The sequence below is a fragment of the Dromiciops gliroides genome, chromosome 2 (assembly GCF_019393635.1).
Source record: "Dromiciops gliroides isolate mDroGli1 chromosome 2, mDroGli1.pri, whole genome shotgun sequence".
Classification (NCBI taxonomy): Eukaryota; Metazoa; Chordata; class Mammalia; order Microbiotheria; family Microbiotheriidae; genus Dromiciops; species Dromiciops gliroides.
The window spans coordinates 392,474,912-392,495,745 of record NC_057862.1 but is presented as its reverse complement, the minus strand read 5'-3'; the positions used below and the strand labels follow the sequence as shown (position 1 = coordinate 392,495,745).

Below are 20,834 nucleotides of genomic sequence, written 5' to 3'. Positions count from 1 at the left end.
GAGGAGCAGCAGCAGCAGCAGCAGCAGCAGCAGCAGCAGCAGCAGCAGCAGCGAAGAAAGCAAGCATTAAATGCTGAGCAAGAGGTCGAAATGGATGAGGACTGGAAAAAAGACCATGGGACTTGGCAATTAAGAGATCATTTGTAATTTTGGAGAGAGAGGCTTCAGCTGAGTGATGAGGTCAGGAGCCAGATTTCAAAGGATCATCAGATCATAGATTTAGAACTGGAAGAGGCTTTGCTGTGGATAGAGTATTGGGCCTAAAGTCAGGAAGACTCCTCTTTTTGAGGCCAAATCTGGCTTCAGACACTTACTAGCTCTGTGACCCTGGGCAAGTAACTTAACCCTGTTGGCCTCTGTGTCTTCATCTGTGAAATGAGCTGGAGAAGGAAACAGCAAACCACTCCAGTATCTCTGCCAAGAAGCCCCAAGTGTGGTCATGAAGAATCGGACACAACTAAAAACGACCCAACAACAAACAAGTCCAGCAGCCCCATTTTATAGATGAAGAAATCGAGGCTCAGGGAGGTTAAATACCTTACAAGAAATCACACAGGTAGCCGGTGGCAGAAATGGGATTTGAACCTTGGTAGCTATTCCTGACTCCAAATCCATGTTGAGAAGTTTGAAGAGAAGAAATGAAGATAAGGTTAGATAGCTTTTTCTAGGAGTTTGGCCATGAAAAGAGACATAACAGAATGGAAGCGTGAAGTGATGTTGTTTGTTGTTGTTTTTTTAAAGGATGGGGAGGGGCAGCTAGATGGCGCAGTGGATAAAGCACCGGCCCTGGATTCAGGAGGACCTGAGTTCAAATTTGGCCTCACACTTGACACTTACTAGCTGTGTGACCCTAGGCAAGTCACTTAACCCCAACTGCCTCACCCCCCCCTCCAAAAAAAAAAAGGATGGGGAGAACTGGGCTTTTTGTGCCCAGCAGGACATGAAGAAGGAATAATTTAAAACAAATTTCAAGTAAGCCATTGACTTGACTTTAGCAAGATGCCAGCTACAGACCAAAAAATACAGGTATGGAAACCTAACCCAGGACTGCAGATGCAGGACAACTATGAGGTGTAAGACAGCAGGCCAGCCCTGAAATATCAGGGTAGGTTTCTCTATGCCCATTCTCATATTCAGGGTGATTGTCTATACCAGTTGATATATTTTTTTTAAATGTGTTTCCACTTTGGCCAACTGGTACCCAAGCCCCTTTCCCCCTTGCTTTGGAATCTCAGCTAAGGATCTCCTTTTTTCTTTTCTTTCTGGCTCCATCTCAATAGTTTAACCCTCTAGGGGGCTCCCAGCCCATTTGCCAAGGTAACAACCAAAGGGAGCAGGAGCATAGAGCACTTTCTAATAGACAGTATGGAAAATGCCTCTTCTCTCTCCCTGTCCCCCTCCCTCCCGGCCCCTAGTCTATAGTGGAGAACTCCAGTTCTCACCCTCTTTGAGCCGAGCACCATGATCGCAATACAAAGGACCCTCTGTCTGGCTCACTCAACATGGGGCAGGCCTTTTTTTTTTTTTTAATAGCCTTTCACAGGCTAGCGTGTAAGAGAATTCTCTGTGCTACCGGCTCCCCACAGGTCCCAGGCAGGGGGTAGATGGAGAGCCCCTGACCCAGATGGGGCTCAGGCCCAAGAAATTAAACCTGCACCTAACGATAGATCCTTTCTCCTTCTCTCTACGGAGTCCAGTGCAAAGACAGTCGGGGGGGGGGGGGTGCCCTTTCCTTCTCACAAAAAGATTTTTTTTTTTAAATCACAAGACAGAGAGTCAGCAACTTAGTCAGGTCCAGCTTGAAGGAGCTGGCAGAAGCCAATAGGAGAGTCAGACTGTCTCAGAGGGGTCTTAGCTGTTGCCAGCCATGACCAACTTTTGCCCACAGTCAGTGACTCAGACCCATGGCGATATTCCAAACCCATCTAGGTCCACCATTTATTGTCCCCAGTTCCACTGCTGCCCCCACCCCTTCCCCCTCTATCAGTCAGCCCATCAGCATTTATTAAGCCATTACTATGGGCCAGGCACTGTGCTAAGTGCTAGCAGTGCCAAAAAATAGGGGAAACTAGTCCATGCTGCCCTTATTGAGCTTACATTCTAACAGGGGAGATGACATATCACTAAATAAGCATATACAACACAGGTTTAAAGCGGACTGAAGGTAGCACAAGGCACAAAACCAGTACCAACCCTTCCCTCTAGAAAGGGCATCCATCCACCCTGGCTCCTGAGCAGTTCTGAGCCTCACCCCAGGCACCTGTACAGTCTGGGCTGATTGAACTGTGTCTGGTTCCCAGAGACATTATTCTCTCTTCATGTCACTCATAATCAGCCATCTGGGAGGGTTTGTTGGACTTTCTAAACTAGACTGAGGACACAGGAAAGATTTGCTGCCATTCTCCATAATGAGAAAGAGGCCCCAAGAGGAAAGAGGGGAGGCAAATTTAGCACCTTACAAGGTCTAATCTGTGGCTCTGTGAGGTTTTCATCAAGTCATTACTTTGCATGCAGACACCAATGTCCATCATCCACCTGTCCCTACTAGCTATGAGGTAACAGGGATTTGTAGCCAAGGACTGAACCTGGAACAGCACTATTAAAAGCTATTAAAGGGGGGCAGCTAGGTGGCGCAGTGGATAGAGAACCGGCCCTGGAGTCAGGAGTACCTGAGTTCAAATCTGGCCTCAGACACTTAATACTTACTAGCTGTGTGACCCTGGGCAAGTCACTTAACCTCAATTGCCTCACTTAAAAAAAACACACACACACACAAAAAAGCTATTAAAGGTCGGGGCAGCTAGGTGGCACAGTGGATAAGGCACTGGCCCTAGATTCAGAAGGACCTGAGTTCAAATCTGGTCTCAGATACTTGACACTTACTAGCTGTGTAACCCTGGGAAAGTCACTTAACCCTCATTACCCCACCAAAAAAAAAGAAAGAAAGAAAAGAAAAAAAGATATTAAAGCAATCCAGGCAGAAGGCAAGAGGCCTCACACCAAGTGGCTCAGTTTAACACTGGTGTTATTTTCCTTAAAGAGAACAAATTTAAATAAAATCCCTGTCCCAGCAGCATCCTAGAGTTCACTCTCTCACACACTCAATATCTAATCTGAATTTACTAACTAATCTGTTACCAAGTGTTATCAAACCCATCAGGAGCCATGGGCCTGGAATCTGAAAGATCTGAGTTCAAATATAGCTTCAGGCACTAGCTAGTTAATCCTTGACTTCACTTAACTTCTCACTCAGTTTCCTCCACTATAAAATGGAGATAATAGCATCTACCTCACAGGGTTGTCATGAGCATTACATGAGAGCCAGAGTATTTAGATAGCCTCCTAATGGATCTCATCTTCCAGCTTCTCCTCCCTCTAATCCATCCTCCATAGAGCTATAAAAATGATCATATGACATAACACAAAGCTCTGACAATGTTACTTCCCCTGCTCAAAAATCCTCAATGGCTCCCTATTGCTGCTAGGATAAAATACAGAATCCTCACCCTGGCATTTAAAACCTTCCATATTCTGGCTGCCATATCTACCTGTTCCAATGTTGTCTCAATCACTCTCCTTCATACACTCTCTGTGCTAGTCCGGCTGACCAGCTGTTTCTCATTCATGACATCTTACCTCTCACCTCTGTATCTTTGTATAAATGGTCCAAAGTCCCCTGGATCTGGAATGCCCTCTCCTCCATTCTGCTGAATTCCTAGCTTTCTTCAAAGCAAAGCTCTGGTGTCCTACTCAGGTCTTTCCTGCCGGTCCTTGTTATCCTCATTTTGTATTTTCTTAGTGGGTAAAACCTTACAAAACTTTGCATTTAACTTAGTAATTTACTTGCTTTGGATTTACTTAGATTTAGCAGCTAGGCATACTCACATCTTCTCCCCACCCCACTCCAAACAGAATGTAAGCTCCCTGAGGGCACAGTGCATACATAGCACACAGGCATTAACAAATACTCTAACTGAACTGAATCTTCCCTTATGACTGATCAGAGCACAGCCTACGAGTCCAGCTAGAGGACACAGTTCCTTCTCCCTGCTCCTGGTCAGGTAGTTCTGCTGGGAGGAGGAGGTGGAGATGCCCCAAGGCCAGGAGCTCAGCACCCTAAAACCAAAAGGCAATCCTTCCTCCAGATCCAGAGAGGAATAACCCAGAGGGATGAGGACTTGCCACCCCCTGGAGCTAAGACACCTCAAATGAGTAATTATAACACGATAACCTGCATGAAATACTAGGCAAACTTAACTGGTCAGGCAGGGATGGGACCTGAGATTTCATTAGCCTAATAGGGAGCTCTTAATATGAGAAGACTCCCCCTGCCGATGCACTTCAGTGCCTTCTCTGCAATTTATCATCTTAGCTGATCTGGTATGTTTTTCCCTTTTTGGGGGAGGGGCGGGGGGGTGGGGGGTGGAGGAGAATGAGAGTTAAGTGACTTGCCCAGGGTCACACAGCTAGTAAGTGTCCATCTAGCTGCTACCAATTTATCATCTTAGAAGAGCTGCCCAGAGCCCTGACTTGCCATGGGGCTCAGAGCCAGTATATGTCAGAGGCAGCACTGAAACCAGGGCCCTGCTGGCTCCAAGGCCGGCTCCCTACTATGCCATGCTGCTTTTCCGGGCACTAAATATACTTGTCAGTAATTATACGCTCACGTTATCCAATCCATGATAAGAAGAACTACCCTAATTATGACAAAAAGGTCTCAATCATGTTTTTCAGATCAACAAAATAACCACCAGAATGCTTTGGGGGTGAGAGGCCAATGCTTTTGGCCTATGAAGTTGGGTTATTTCAGGTCAGGTCATGGTCCATCAGGTGAGGGGAGCCAGGTATGCCTTGCTGGCCTAGGGTAGGGTAGGATAGGGTAGTGTGTGTGTGTGTGTGTGTGTGTGTGTGTGTGTGTGTGTGTGCACGTGCATGCGTGTGCAAAACACCAAGTTCAATGACCTGAGGAACCACGAACCAGATGAGAATGATGGGCACTATTGTTAGGTTGGGACAGCTAGGTGGCACAGTGGATGGAGTGTCAGGCCTGGAATCAGGAAGACCTGAGTTCAAATGTGGCCTTGGACACTTACTAGCTGTGTGACCCTGGGCAAGTCACTTAACCCTGTCTACCTCGGTTTTCCCATTTGTAAAATGAACTGGAGAAGGAAATGGCAAACCACCCCAGCATCTTTGCCAAGAAAATGCCCAAAACGGATCACAAAGAGTCGGACAAGGCTGAAAACAACTAGAACAACAAAAACTATCATCAGGACCCTTTGAAAGGGACCAGAAAACACCTGGACAAAGGATAATTAGAAACCTGCTCAGGAGTCAAAGCTGAAGAGAAAGAAACAAGGGCAAGAACCACCTTCCAAAGCAGACAGGCACCTGTCCCTCTCCACAAAGACCAGCACACACATTCCAGAACCAGTCTGCTCTCCACACCTGACCACTCACCACTGGGCATCTGGTGGTTCTCTCAACTGGGTGAGGCACCATCAGCTACACAGAACAGGGCAAGCCAGCCTGGCTGAGAGGGCAGGAACCCATTCCAGGACATGTGGGATAGATGGCCTATGCATTAAAGAGCTTTTAAAGACTTGGACGGCTTTCCTCCAAGGTCCGGGAACTTGGCTTTTGCTAAGTCAGTTGCTGATTAAGGAAGCTGCTGACTGACCCACTCTTTTCAAAATGCTCCAAAGCCCTAGAAACTTGCCGGTGAGGTGGCCAGGATCCAATCCTTCCCTCAAAGTCCTCCTCCAGCAACTTGAGGGCAGGGACTCGCTCTGGTGTTTGCCTTGGTGTGTCTAGAATTTAGCACAGTACTTGACGCACAAAGTAGGTGCTAAATTAATGACTGCTGACTGAGGGCAACCTTCCGAACTTAATTTAGGGCTCTGGACCCTCTGGGGGTAAGGTGGGAGGGGGAAGGAAATCATAGGCTCAGAGATTTAGAAATGGAAGGGGCCTAGAGGCCACGGAGCCCACCCCCCTCACTTCACTGATGAGAAAGCCAAGGCCCAGAGAGGCAGGAGAGACCAGGTCACACAGGTCGTTGGTGGCAGAGCCAGGAATTCAAACCCAGATCCTGACTCCAAATCCAGTGTGCTGTCTGGTGCCACAGCAGCCTCCCACAACCTCCCAAACTCCCTAACCCCTCCTGGTCTTGGTTGCTCATTCTCTTCTCTGGACCAGTTCTGACCTACTCACATGTCCCTGAAACATCCAAGTATGGGAATCGCTACATAATGCAGCTCACCTAAAAGCCCCCCTACGGAGCAGAGGAAGGCAGGTGTTGTTTCAGTATCTACCTGACATCTCTACTGCTCCTCCCAAGCCCAACAGGCTGATGACAAACAAGTCAGCCTCCATCCTATGAGAACACTACCACCTGTTCTACCTGTTCAAATTGGGTCAGGCAAGAAAGCTGTGTACCCAGGGAGTTGCTGTGGTGCTGAACGGACTTAGAGAGAGCTAGGAAGACAGGCACTGCAGAGGTGTGGCTCTGAATCTGCCTCCAGAGAAGAAATGGGCCTGGTTGCAAAACCACCTATCGCACTGAAGTGACATGGAGCGTTCAGGGATATTGCAGGCCGCCTAAGGAGGAAAGGTGGGGTCATCATTTCCCTTTTTAACTATCTCACTTATCACTGGCCACCCCTCTCAAAGCAGCAGGCCCTTCCAAATTCTCCCACACCCTTTGAAACAATCATGGGTAGAGGCCTCCAAGATCCTACCATCCTCCTAAGGACTTTGACTGCCTCTAGCAAGGCCCTCACCGGTTCCCCGCAGCCCTAAACCTGCTCTGGGACCGGGCAATCCTGCTTTAGCCAAGGAAAGGACCAACTCCCCAGGCTTTCTTCAACCTCTTGTTGCCCTCAAGGTGACCAAATAGAGAAAAGATACATCAGAGATCAGACAATAGGTTCTGATACAGAGCTGTGAAAACTCAGCCAGTTTCTGGGAAGGCACAGAGCCTTGCCAGGAGAAGAAAGGTTAGGAAAAGGTGAAATCCAGGCAGCTCTCGCCAAGACCAGTAACTTTCCAGACGCAGACTGGAGGTTTACATGCCGTCTAGAAAAGCCAGACAGGTACGAGGGCTGGAGCAATCTCTAGCATCAAGCCAGCCAGCTACCCCCCTGCTCCAGAGGCTGCTTTATGACTGGCCCGGGCAGCTGAAAAACCACTGCCGTGGGCTTGGTTTAAATTACAGCCAAGTCCTCTACCAGGGCCCAGCTGCAATCGGCACCCCATCGCCTGCTGAGCCACTGCCTGAAGCTGGGCCAGCCAGACCCCAGGGCTGGCAAGCAATGCAAGTGATTGCTGTCTGCCTGCATTCTGCAACTGGGAGGATTAGGAGGGAAGAAACACCACTTTAGCTAACCCTAGCCGGCAATCTTGCAGCCCAGGCCTGGGTGGTCCTCACAAGCCTTCTCAGACCTTAAACATCTCCGTCCCTCCCCCAAGCCTAAACCCCAGGCAGCACAGGCAAGCAACAAGCATTCCTCAGATAAGCAGCTTCTACCACTCTGAAAGAGAAATCAAATCCCCAGGGAAGGAGACTATAAGGAAAAGTTGTGATGTGACTCTTCCCAAAGCAGATTTCTATCTGGGCAATAGCTTTGCTGCTAGAAGGGTGGAGGGAGAGAGAGGAGAGGGAGGGAGAGAGAGGGAGAAAGAGGGAGAGAGAGGGAGGGAGAAGAAGAGGGAGAGGGAGGGAGAGGGAGAGAGGGAGGGAGAAGGAGAGAGAGGGAGACAGAGGGAGACAGAGGGAGACAGAGGGAGACAGAGGGAGACAGAGGGAGACAGAGGGAGACAGAGAGAGAGGGAGGGAGAGGGAGGGAGAGGGAGAAGGAGAGGGAGGGAGAGGAGACAGACCCACACATTCCTCTCTGGATGTGCAAATCTCTTCCACCTTGTAAATCCGGACACTCTTTCTGAAACAAGGTCCCTGGCCACACTCCCCTAACAGTGAAGGGCTGCTGCTCTGTGATTTGCCTTAAAGCAGAGGGGCCCCAGACTCTAAGGAGGATAAACTGTCCTCTGGGAAAACTGAGCAACAGGTTTCAAGGCCGCCCAGTCCTGTTCTTCCCACACTGCTTTAAGTAGGCAATCATGGAACGGATCAGGAGTTTAGGGGATTATCTGGGGCAGGTTCTACTCGAGGGAGGGCTGAATTACTGGAGAATAGAAGGAAGGTCTCTGAAACACTTGGGGTGAGGGCAGTCCTGCTGGGGCCCAGCACCAGGTAACAGTGCACAGCAAGGTGCAGCGTTGAGACTGCCCATATATTTTCAAAAGGCCTCACCCCCATTTACACACTGTTCCCAGCTGGTGGTTAGTCAGCTGGATCAGTACAGGTGGGGAGCATAATTCACCAAGCTAATCCGTGACTCCTAAAATCCTGGCAACAAGCAGTCCTTTTTTACAAGGCCATTTGCAATGCAAAACAACTCCTTTGCAGCCCTAAGAGGACAGTAATGCCAAGGGGGAGGGGGACAGAAGCAATCTGGGAACCTTACACTCTCTGGGGCAGAGGAGGACTGAGCAAAATTATTTCAGTCAGCAAGTCAGCCAGCTAGCATTTATTAAGCTCCATCTATGTTCTAAATTCAAGAAAGCTTCAGGAAACTTGGACCTGAAGGGGTTTCTGAAAACAAGAGTCCAGTCTGGAAATACAGAAGGGGGAGGATGAGATGAATGAGAGCAAGATGGAGGAGCTGGGGCCTCCCATTCTCTCCCAAACCAGCTGATCCATCTATATCTACTCAATATTTATTCAGTGTCTACTGGTGAAGTGCTTTTAAAAGTCTCAAGGGAAGAAAAAAAGTAGAAATAAATATTTAATACATCCCGTTTAACTGGAACTACTACTGACAATCGATGAATGCTAAACACTTTGCTCCTGTTAGAGGTTCCTTCAAAAGGCCCTGAAATGAGCAGAGACCATCAAGGAGCAGTGGAAAGAGCCTTTGAGTTCTAGACTGGGTTCTGACATTTGCTAGTGAGTGAGAGCCTCAAGTTTTGTCAGCTGCAATAAGGGGATAAGAATACTTGCAACTACCCCTACTACCCACCTCTGAGGGTGTTGTGAGCAAAGATTCTTAAAACGCTAAGGCAATGTGGCCCAAAATGCTCCCAAGCCTCTCATTAAGCACATCAAGGCGTTTAAAAATCTGCCCCTGGCTGCTGCAATTGGGAATAATACAAAATAATTTCTCAAGTCTCTGACCCACTTATCCGAAGCCACACACCCCTGCGTTGGGGATTTCCAGATGTGTCCTCTAGTTCCCTAAAAGACGGAACCTCTGGGACCCCAAACAGGTACCCCCTTTTCCCTCCACGAGAATGGGGCAGACAGGTCGGAACTGTACTGTAGCCCAGTACAGCACGCTTAGGAGAACAATAAGCACGCAATTCCTACCTGGACGACAAGCTGGCGAAATCTCCGCCATCCAACAGCCGGATTTTGCAGAACAGCACGCCATTCACGAAGGGGACAGCAGTCAGCTCCTCGAGAGTAAAAGTAGTTTGAAATTTAAATTTCTTCTTCTTCATCAAGAAAGCCATGGGCAAATTCCCTGAGACTTAAGCCCTGTACCGTAGATTTAAAACAAAACAAAACACAAAACCAAAAAAAAAAAGGCTCCTTCCCCACCCCTTTTTCTTAAAAAGGAGAGAGGAGATCAAATAGGCCCAAAAGTCGTCAGTCAAATGCAAACAGTCAGAGAAATGGGTGCTTAGTATAGTAGAGTGGGGGTAGGGAAGTCTCAGTTTGAATAAGCACAAAGTCTCAAGTTCAAATGCCTGGGTCTCTTCACTTTCGTGGAGCTGGCCCTGGATGCGAGCTCACAGCCTCCAAAAGCTTCGCAGGAGGAGGAGGAGGAGCAGGGAGGGAACAATCTGTGCATCTCCAAGGGGAGAAGAAAGAAACAAAACTCCTAAGGCTTCCCAGGTCAGAGACTCTGAGGTAGTCCCCCGAGGGGCGCACTTCGCGGCATCGGGTCTAACCAAGTGTCCCCAAGTCCATGCCCTGCCAATTCCAGAGTCGTCCCCGAGCTCAGTTCATCTGTCGGAAGGGGCTCCAGGAGGGCTTCTGCAGCCCCATGGAGGAAGAAATCGGGAGAATGTGGGTCCAGCCCGCTCTGAGCTCCTCCTCCCCGCCCCCCGCCCCCAAACCTGTTGGGATGGAGAGAGCGAGGCCCGGCTCACGGCCGCGCGCGGCGACGGCACCTACAACGCTCGCCCTTCTTTCTGGGATTTCAAGATCGTCAGGGGAGGGAGCCCCGACGGCAAGAGGAAGGGGGTCGTTTGCAGCTGCCTTGGGGTAGGGGATGTGGCGGCACCGAGGTTCCAATCCTCCTCCCGGGGGGGCGGAGGCTGCGTCTCCTCCTTGGACAGCTGGGTCCAGCCTCAGCAGTCTTCTTCCCGGACCGCAGGCCACTCTGGGCCCCGGGTGAGACGAGAGAATGCAAGGACCCGGGGAGCTTTACCGCACCCCACGGCCCGCGCCAGCAGCCCACCCCTCCTGCCCCCGGGCCTTGGCCGGGACAAGCTGCGGGCTCGCACCAAAGCAACTCTAGGCGCTAGCCCAGCAGCCGAGCGCCGCGCAGCAGCGCCCCCACGCAGCAGAGTCCCACGCAGCAGCGCCCCCACGCAGCAGCGGCACCCCCACGCAGCAGCGCCCCGCCGTCCGCAATCGCTGCGCTCCCTACGCAGTGCCGGCACCCGCGGGAGAAGCGATGAGGCGGACAGCTTCCCTTCCAGAATGCCGGCCCCGTGGCCTCCCGCGTAGCAGAAGGAAAGTGGGGAAGGGAGGGGAGGGCGGGGAGGAGACCCGAATATAAGCCCAGGATTGGCCGGTCAGAAGGGGAGGGAGGGAAGGGGCAGCGCTGCCAGGGATTGGTGGGATGGAGACAGGGTGGGAGGGCCCAGGTGAGGAATAGGTTGATTAGGTTTGAGTGATTGGTTGGAGGAGGAGACTTTGCCCGCCTCCTTCCCTTTAGCTCAGTGGAAAAGAAAGGGAGTCGAGCTGGAGAGGCTGAGGGAGAGGAGTGATGTGGGAGGTCGAGTTGGGGGAGGTGGGCAGGCAGGGAAGCGGGAGAAGGAGACGGGACAATGGGAGAGAAAGTGGAGTAGGGGCAGGAATGAAGAGGCTAACAACTTTGGGATGTACTCAGTCTGCCTTCAGTGTTAAATAAATGCCTATTCTAAGTTCCGATCTGTGCGGGAAGCCAAAATCAACAGAAAGACTCCAAACCCTCTCCACCCAGAGCATCCCTAGACCACCCCATCTGATGGGGATAACTACCCCAGCCTCAGCGCCTCCCCATCCCCCGGTTCTTGAAGAACTCTAGTAATTAATTAGTACTTCTTATGAAGGGTCTTTAAATCTTGTGTTGTGATTAAATTTTTACGGGTTTTTTCCAGCTTCTTGACTGCAGCTAACCCTATTTCTTCTTCAGGCCTAGCGCTGACTTTTCCCCACAGTAGACGTTGTGTAAATGGGTGCTAATTTGGTATAATTAATTTTGATAAGATATTGGCCCTGGCACCTGGGATCTTACAAGAAGAGGAGCCACTAGATGGACTCTTTAGTTATTCCTCAGAGACCTTCTGTCTGTCCATTTCTTATTTGAAGCTGTTTTCCCATCTGTTACATAAGCAGAATCACTGGTGGACATCCCTCTCCTACAGTAATCCTCAAACTTCACAAATGATTGTTTCTCCTTCCCTTCCCCACCCCACCTATCAGGTTCAGCTCAATTCCGCCTGGCTAAAAGTAAGGAACCTGCAGTTCTTGACCCCAGAAGTGGGATTTGTAAGGAGATAAATAATAGCCAAGGACCATCCCTGGGCTAACTGGCTCCTCTTGCCTGTGAACACTAGGATTGTACATGTAACCACAGTAACAGAACAGAGCTGTTCTGATTGCCAGATATCCTTCTATGGCATGTGGGTTGGGCTCTTGGATGCTTTCCCTGCCTTTCCCCCCTCCCCCTTCATTTTGGGGCTCCTAGCTGGGGGCCAGCAGGTTTCATCAGGGTGTTTGACTTCCCAGACCCCGAGGAATGAGGGAATAGATTCTTGGACTCTGATTGTAACTGCTTTCTATCTGAATATGTAATAGGGTTGGTACAGGCAAGGGTTGTGTGAGCTATTGGAAGGCTTTTCATGAGTGCAGTCGAACACCAGCTGGGATCATCCCCTAAAGATCCAAAGCAGTTTGGAAGCATCCCAGCCAAAAGGGCTCTGCAGCCCCCCCCCCCTCCTCACAAAGAACATCCCCCTGTTTCAGTTTGCTGTTGTCCTCCAGTCCTTGTAGTCAAAGTGAAGGCCAGGGCCTGGTTATCTTTCTCTGAAGCTGTTTCAAGCACACACAAGGATACTAAGTAATTTGAAGTCATAAGATGGTAGGGTTGAGTTAGACTGTTCTGTCTTAAAAGTCAAATGGTCAGACTCCCATATTTTTACAGAGCAGGAATGAAACCAAGTGACCAGTGTGTTGGGGGAGAGGTAGTGTGGATCAATTCAATTCAATTTGATAAATATTTATTAATCATTTATTGAGTGTTAGGAACTGTGCTGGTTGGATACAGAGGCCAAAAAAGGTAATAGTCCCAGCTCTCAAAGATCTTCCATTCTACTGGCTGCATACACCATATACATAAATGTGAAGGAATTTGAAGAGGGAGGACACAGTGACACTTGGAAGAGTCTAGGCAGTCTCCTGGAAAGAGAGGTTAGGGAGCTGAAGGCAGAGAAGAATTCCAAAAGCTAGTGAAGAGTAGTGGCTATATTCCAGGCATGGGAAGAGAAGTAGGAGACAAATGCTGAGTTCTAGGAACAGTTAGTATTCCAGTTTGATTGGATCAGAAAAGGGAGCTCAGAAATTTGGTCCTTCCATTGGCTCAGTAGATAAAATCCTAAGATTTTCGAGGTGAAAGAGCTCCTAGAGATTATCTGATTCATATAAGACTGAGAGAAGGGAAATGATTTGTTTAAGGTCATATGGGGAATTAGTAACAGAGCTGAGATTAAAACGGTGGGCTCTTGATTCCAAATACTGTAGTCCAGTGGTTGTCAAAGTTTGATCCAGGGACCCTGGGGGACCTGGGACCTTTTGAGGGGGGTCCATGAAGTGAAAACTATTTTCATAATAATACTAGAATGTTTTAATTTCTAATGTGATCAATATTGATAGACGTAACCCATATAAACAAAAGCTCGTTAGGGGGAGTCCTCACTAATTTTTTTTTTACAGGGCAATGGGGGTTAAGTGACTTGCCCAAGGTCACACAGCTAGTAAGTATCAAGTGTCTGAAGCCAGATTTGAACTCAGGTCCTCCTGAATCCAGGGCCAGTGTTTTATCCACTGTGCCACCTAGCTGCCCCCTCACTAATTTTTAAGATTATAAATAGACCTGAGACCAAAAAGTTTGAAAATCATTGTTTCTAGTCTTTCCACTAACCACACCAAGCAGTCTCTCTTCCTGCCCACCCCCATTAGTGAAGATGGGGCTAGGCTCTCCAGTGCTGAATCACTGATGGTTGTTACTCAGACTATTTACAGAGCTGATGAAGCATTCAAGTTCAAGATAGATCTATCCACCCATAGGCTGAAACACCTATTGATTTGTGGCCTGAACCTTGCTAATATTTGAACAGGAGATAAAGGTTTCATATAACTCTTAAAGAGCTATTCTTAATTGAATGTAGGACTCCCATCTCTGTGTGTACCAGTTCCCATTAATCAGCCATTTGTGCCTCTTTTAGAACAGGCAGGGCCAGTGCCAACATCATTAGGGCTACTTAACCTTTACTCAGCTCACAGGGAGCCGAAGCAGAGAAGGCTCCCTGCCCCCCACCTCTACCCTGCACTGTATATATGACTTCCCCATTTGGTGGAGGAAAGGTTGAGGCACTGTGGTTGAATTGGTTCCAAGGGACTCTATTGAACTCTAGGTCTGAGGAATTTCAAAGTAGACTTCCCAGTAAAATTTAAGTAAGAGACCAGATCAAATTAGGTTAAAGTTTTCTGGGGAGCAAAGTATATAGACATTCTCCTGTAATAGGTCAATAATTGCTAATCCCAATTGTTAATTCTAGCCTTTGAATGCCATGAAGAGGAGCCATGTTCAGCTTTGAGATATTCTTTCTTCTGCCTGTGAAGTCAGGTTGTGGGGTAGCTATGTGGTACAGTGGATAGAGCACCAGTCCTGGAATCAGGAGCATCTGAATTTAAATCAGGCTTAGGGGCAGCTAGGTGGCACAGTAGATAAAGCACCAGCCCTGGATTCAGGAGGACCTGAATTCAAATCTGACCTCAGACACTTGATACTTACTAGCTGTGTGACCCTGGGCAAGTTACTTAACCCTCCCCCAAAAAGTCAGGTTGTAATAAGAGATTTAGGAAAGAAACAAGCATTTATTAAGTATTTACTACGTGACAGACACCATGCTAAGTGCTTTATAAGTATCATCATTTGATCTTCACAGAGGTAGGTACTATTATTATCCTCAGTTTACAGTTAAGGAAACTGAGGCAGAAAAACTTAAGTGACTGTCCCAGGGTCACACAGCTAGTAAGTAGCCAATACTTGAACTCAGGACTTCCTAACTTCAGGCCCAGTGCTCTAACCACTGTACTGCCTAGAGTTAGAGTTAGGAAGGGCCATAAAGATCATCCAGCTGAACCCTCTCGTTTTATAGATGAAGGCCTGAGAGGTTGTAAATTGCTCATGGTCACCTAGGTAGTAAACATCAGAGGCAGGTTTTGAACCAAGCCTGGTGACTCCAGTGCTGCTTCCACTGTAAACCTGCTGATTCAGACTCATGAGCTAAAAAACCAAAGCCAAGACTTTTCCCCCTCCACCACCCCCCTTCTCCGGACATTAGCATGTTTGGAATAGAACCAGGGAGAATGTTCAGCTGGACTGAACAGACCCTCAGGAGTCCGTTTGTGTCATTTCTCAGCCTGCCTTCAAGTCCCTCCATTCTGCATGTTGACAGTAATGGTTCACACTGAAATAGCATTATTAGGTTTTACTTTCATTTCAATTCAATTCAGTGAGCTTTTCTTGCACCTCCTACCTCACAGGAATAGTGTAGCTATTATTATCAGCATTTTCCATAAAAGGGAAACTATGGATCAAAGGGGGTCATAGAATCTTAGTATTTACAGCTGAAAAAGACCTTAACGATAATCCAGGGCAACCCCCTCTTCTAGGAAATCAAGGCCAGAGAAATTGCATTACTTGCCCAAGTAAGAAGTAGTAACAGACCAAGGAATGCAGCTCCTCTGACTCCAGATCAAATGATTTGCCCAAAGTTAAATGGTTAGGAAGTGTTGGAGTTGAGCCTGGAGCCCAGGTTTTCTGACTTCTAGTCCAACACACTACCATGCAAACTTCCTAAAGCACTCTTTTTCATCCTCATACTTCTTCATTCTTCGGTGGTTCACTATTGCCCATAGCATAAAGTCCCAATCCCTTCATCTGGTAATCATGATTTGACATAGGGCCCCCCTGCCCCGCCCCCCTCATAGTCTTGTCTGAGTAGTCCAATTAGGCTCTGTGGAGAAAGTTAGACCCAACCTTGGCCTGGAAAGATCATAAGATTCAGAGACTCAGGAAGAAGGAAATTTCCAGTACAAAAGCAAAAGCAGTATGGGAGGAAAATACAAGGGATAGTGAGAAGATTGATCAAACTGGAACATAAGCATTTTTTGAGGAGAACCCTAGTGCTGGGCCTGGAATCAGGAAAACCTGAATTCAAATCTGACCTCAGACACTTAGTAGCTGTGTGACCCTGGGCAGGTCAGTTAACCCTGTTTGCCTCAGTTTCCTCATCTGTAAAATGAGCTGGAGAAGGAAATGGCAAACCATGCCAGTATCTTTGCCAAGAAAGCCACAAAATAGGGTTGCAAAGAGTCGATCACAACTGAAATGACTGAACAACAGTAGAAGTATGAGGGAAGTTAATTTATTTGCAGAGGGCCTGAGAAAAGGGATCCTGAAAATGAACTTTTCTGTCTCAAGGGATGGCAGCAGCCAAGACACTGAGAGATTTTCAATAGAAGAAGCACATGGCAGGAGTGAACATGTGTATGTCTACTGAACCCAAGAGGAGACTCCCAACCTTGTAGCCTACCTCTTCAGTAGCCTCAAGTTTGAGAGTTCAGACCTTCTAGAAAGAAAAAAGGATTCCCTCAGGCATCATGCTCCTTGCAGAAAGAAATTCACCTTCATAGTTGCTAAACAGCAGCCTACTTGCAGACAAAAGTCACTGAGTTAGTTGGACAACACAGTTCCAATGAAGAGATTGCTCGTTTGTTCAGCAGCCCTAAAAATGGGTTTGCCTCCTCATGACAAGCAAAACCAATGGTGTCAAACTCAAATAGAAACTGAGTCACTAGACAAATACATGAGGATCTCTGCCTCTACATATTGACTTAGAAAACTCACATATTACCTTCCCAATCAGATCAGGGGCAAAACAAGAATGCCCATCATCACCAATATTATTCATATTGTATTAGAAATGCTAGCAATAGCAATAAGAGAAGAAAAAGAAATTGAAGGGATCGGAATGGGCAATGAGATAATAAAACTCTCTCTTTGCCGGTGATGTGATGACATATTTGGAATATACTAGAGATTCAACTAAAAAGTAAGTTGAAATAATTAATAATTTTAGCAAATTAGCAGGATATAAAATAAAGCTACATAAATCATCAGAATTTCTATATATCACCAACAAAATCCTGCAAGAAGAGATAATGTGGTACCTATAAAATACCTTAGAGTATATCTGCCAAGACAAACCCAGGAACTACATGAACATAATTATGAAACACTTTTCATACATATAAAGTCAGACTTAAATAATTGAAGAAATAGCAATTGTTCATGGGTGGACTGAGCTAATACAATAAAAATGACAATTCTAAACTAATCTATTCAATGCCATCCCAATAAAATTTACCAAAACAAAGTATTTTATTGGACTCGGAAAAAAATAACAAAATTCATTTGGAAGAACAAAAGGTCAAGAATATCAAAGGAATTTTTATGGAAAAAAAGTAAAGGAAGGAAGTTTAACATTATTATAACGTGGTAATTATCAAAACTATGTGGTATTGGCTAAGAAATAGAAAGGTAGAACAATAGAACAGAGTAGACATGCAATTCACAGCAGTAAATAACTATAGCAACCTTTTGTTTAACAAATCTAAAGATTTAAGCTTGTGTGATAAGAATTCACTATTTGATAAAAATCATTGGGAAAACTGGAAAGCAGTCTGATAGAAATAGGGTATAAACCAATATTTCACACCATTTACCAGGGTAAAGTCAAAAAGGATACATGACCTAGATATAAAGAGAGATATAAGTAAATTTGAAGAGTATGGAACATATTGCCTATTAGACTTATGGATAGGAGAAGAATTTATGAAGGAATAAGAAATAAAGAACATTTCAAGGTATAAAATAGATAATTTTGATTACATTAAATTAAAGAGGTTTTATACAAATAAAACCAATGTAACCAAGATTAAAAGGAAAGCAGAAAATTGGGGGGGAAATCTTAAAGACAGTTTCTCAGATAAAGACTTTATATCTTGGGGCAACTACGTGGCACAGTGGATAGAGCACCAGCCCTGGATTCAGGAGGACCTGAGTTCAAATCTGGCCTCAGACACCTGACACTAGCTATGTGACCCTGGGCAAGTCACTTAACCCCAAATCTCTCTCTCTCTCTCTCTCTCTCTCTCTCTCTCTCTCACACACACACACACACACACACACACACACACACACACCACAGAATATTAGTCATTCCCCAATTGATAAAAAGTCAAAGGATATGAACAGGCAGCTTTCAGAAGAAATCAAAGCTATATGGAGTTATACAAAAATGCATTAAATTATTATTGATTAGAGAAATGAAAATTAAAACAATTTTGATATATCATCTCACACCTATCAGGTTGGCTAAAATGATAGAAGGGGACAATGACAAATATTGGAGGGAATATGAAAAAATTGGGTCACTAATGGAACTGTTGGTGGAACTGTGAACCGATCCAACTATTTTGGAGAACGATCTGGAATTATGCCCATAAAACTATGTATATACCCTTTGACCCAGCAATAGCACTATTAGGTCTATTTCCCAAGGTGATCAGGGAAAAAGGAAAAGAACCTATATGTTCTAAAATATAGCAGCTCTTTTTGTGGGAGCAAAGAACTGGAAATTGAGGGTATGCCCATCAATTGGAGAATGCCTAAACTAGCTGTGGTATATGATTGTGATGGAATACTGATGAGCAGGTTGATTTTAGAACATAGAAAGATTTGCATAAAAGGCTACTGGGTGGTGAAGTGGATAAAGCACCAGCCCTGGATTCAGGAGGACCTCAGTTCAAATCCGGCTTCAGACACTTGACATTTACTAGCTGTGTGACCCTGAGCAAGTCACTTAACCTCCTTTGCCCTGCCAAAAAAAGGGGAAAAAAAGATTTGCATGAAATAATGAAGCGTGAAATGAGCTGAACCAAGAGTATACACTATACAATAATATATACTGTATATAATAATAGCAATATGGTTTGAATATCTGTGAAAACGACTAAGTTATTCTGAATATTATAAATACTCAAATCAACTCTAAAGGACCTATGAAGGAAGATGCTATCCACCTCCAGAGAAAGAACTGATAAATAGAGGGTTGAGGAGAAAGGGAGGGAGACAGCTCAAAATTTAAAATATAATAAAAATAAATATAATTTTAAAAAGAAAAACACACATTAACATTGTATTTTATTTTATTAAGTATTTCCCAATTATATTTTAATCTGATTCTGTGAAACCACAGAATGTTGAGCTGTGTGTCACCTCTGATCTAAACCACTAGGTGATATATGTGTCTGGGAGTGATTTAATAGAACTCCCAGTGGGAGATCTAGAGATCAGCTGGAATGGCAGAGTTGCCCCAGTGGTTATCCTATTCCTTCCTGAGGTTAGCTAATGGGTTATTTGGGGGCTTTATGTGTTTCTTTTTCTGTTAATGGGCTCCAATGAGTCCCTTTTATCTTGCATTTTCTTTGGGGTAAAATAAAGGAGGCAGCTGGGTGGCTCAGTGGATAGAGTGCTGGGCCTGGAGTCAGGAAGACCTGAGTTCACATCTAGTCTCATACACTTAGCTATGTGACCCTGGGCAAGTCACTTAACCTCTGTTTGCCTTAATCCACTGAAAAAGGAAATGGCAAACCACTCTAGCATCTTTGCCAAGAAAACCCATGGACAGTGTGGTCCACAGGGTCAGGAAGAGTCAGGCACAACTGAACTAAACAACAACAAAAGTTTTTTCTACCCAATATTCATTTGGTACCCTGAGGATTTGTCTGGGATCTAAAGGGGTCACATCATTTTTTGGAATCCCTGTCTTAAATCACAAGGACCTGACTACTAAAGGATTTTCCAGCTTTTACTCTCAACCCCTTTCAATTCATCCTTTACACCATTGCCAGAATAATCCTTCTTATACTTATAGTCATCATTCCTCTACTCGAAAAACTTTCAAGGCTTCCAGTTGCCTACTGAGTCAAGCCTTTGCCTGTCATTCAAGGCCCTGCACACTCTGAAACCAGCCTGCCTTTCCAGGATGCTCTATATCACTTCCTTCTATCCATACTGTGCTATAACTAAACTGGTTGGATCTGTCTCACAAACATAGAGTTAGCTTTCCACGGCTGTGCCCTTATTCACTCTGTATCTTATGTACGAAATGCTGGTTCTTCCCCTTATTAGCTTGTTGAATTATCCTTTAGTCTATCTTTTAAAGCCCAACTATAATGCAATTTCCCCCATGAACCCTTCCTTACCTGATCCCTCCAGGTCAGTAATAACATCCCCTGTAACTTCAAATAGCACTTTATTTTGTTCCTTCCTTATGGTGGATTTAGAGTCAAAGGATCTTGGTTCAAATCCTGATTTGGTTGCCTTACCACCAGTTTGAATTTGGATAAGTTCCTTAATCGCTGGTCCTCTGTTTCCTCAACTATCAAAATAGGAGCTGACTTGATGCCTTCCTTGATCCCTTTCATCTCTAAATTTATGATTCTATAATAGTGTCTAATATCATTATTGCTCTATCTTTTCTTCCAGTGGATTGTAAACTGAGAAGGCAGTATAGCATAGCCAGAGGTCTGACCTTGGGATTGGGAAGATGTGGGTTCAAGTCCTTCCTCTAACCCATTAGTGGTTGTGTGACCACAGGCGAGTCATTTAAGCTCCCAGTACCTTTAGAATCTCTAAGCCTATAAAATTTCAGATCAGTTGTTGATCCGTATTGGTGGAGGGAGTTTCTGCTCCTGGAGTTCCATTCATCAGTGAAGTCACAAGTCTGGATCAAAGGGAAAAAAAGCTGTAAGTTTCACAAGGGCAGTGACTGGGGCTTACCTAAATGTTGTGTCTCGCCGGCACCCTTACACACTGCTCTGAACACAGTAGGCTCTTAATTCAAATGTTGAATGAATGAATGAAAGATGGGCTCCTGCCTTCCTTTTATATGGGTAGAGCGGGAAGCCGCCCCTAGATAGCCTGGAAGTCTTTCACTTTCCTCTCAGAGGTGTAAATCTGAGGTCAAAGGACAAACGGTGGAGTTGGGGGGTGGCAAACCAGTTTAAGCTTGAGCAATCCTTTGGCAGGGAATCTTTCTCCCAGAATGGTAAATAACTCAGCCCTAGAAACACACTGGGCTGTGGCAAATCTGATTGCACAAGGTGTTCTGAGGCTTGAGACTTTGTCTCCTGAACAGCAATAAAC

At 46.0% G+C, this 20,834-nt stretch overlaps 1 protein-coding gene across 4 annotated transcripts in view; it reads right to left on the bottom strand.

Moving 5' to 3' along the window:
- Positions 1–10,803, bottom strand: part of FAM102A (family with sequence similarity 102 member A) — a 45,973-nt gene extending 35,170 nt beyond the window's left edge. For all 4 annotated transcript variants that reach the window (XM_043987846.1, XM_043987845.1, XM_043987847.1 and 1 more), the window contains exon 1: positions 9,428–10,803. In XM_043987846.1, coding sequence (XP_043843781.1) covers positions 9,428–9,573 — 146 coding nt within the window. In that variant the 5' untranslated portion in view covers positions 9,574–10,803. The remainder of the gene's footprint in view (positions 1–9,427) is intronic.
- Between the last annotated feature and the right edge of the window lie 10,031 nt (positions 10,804–20,834).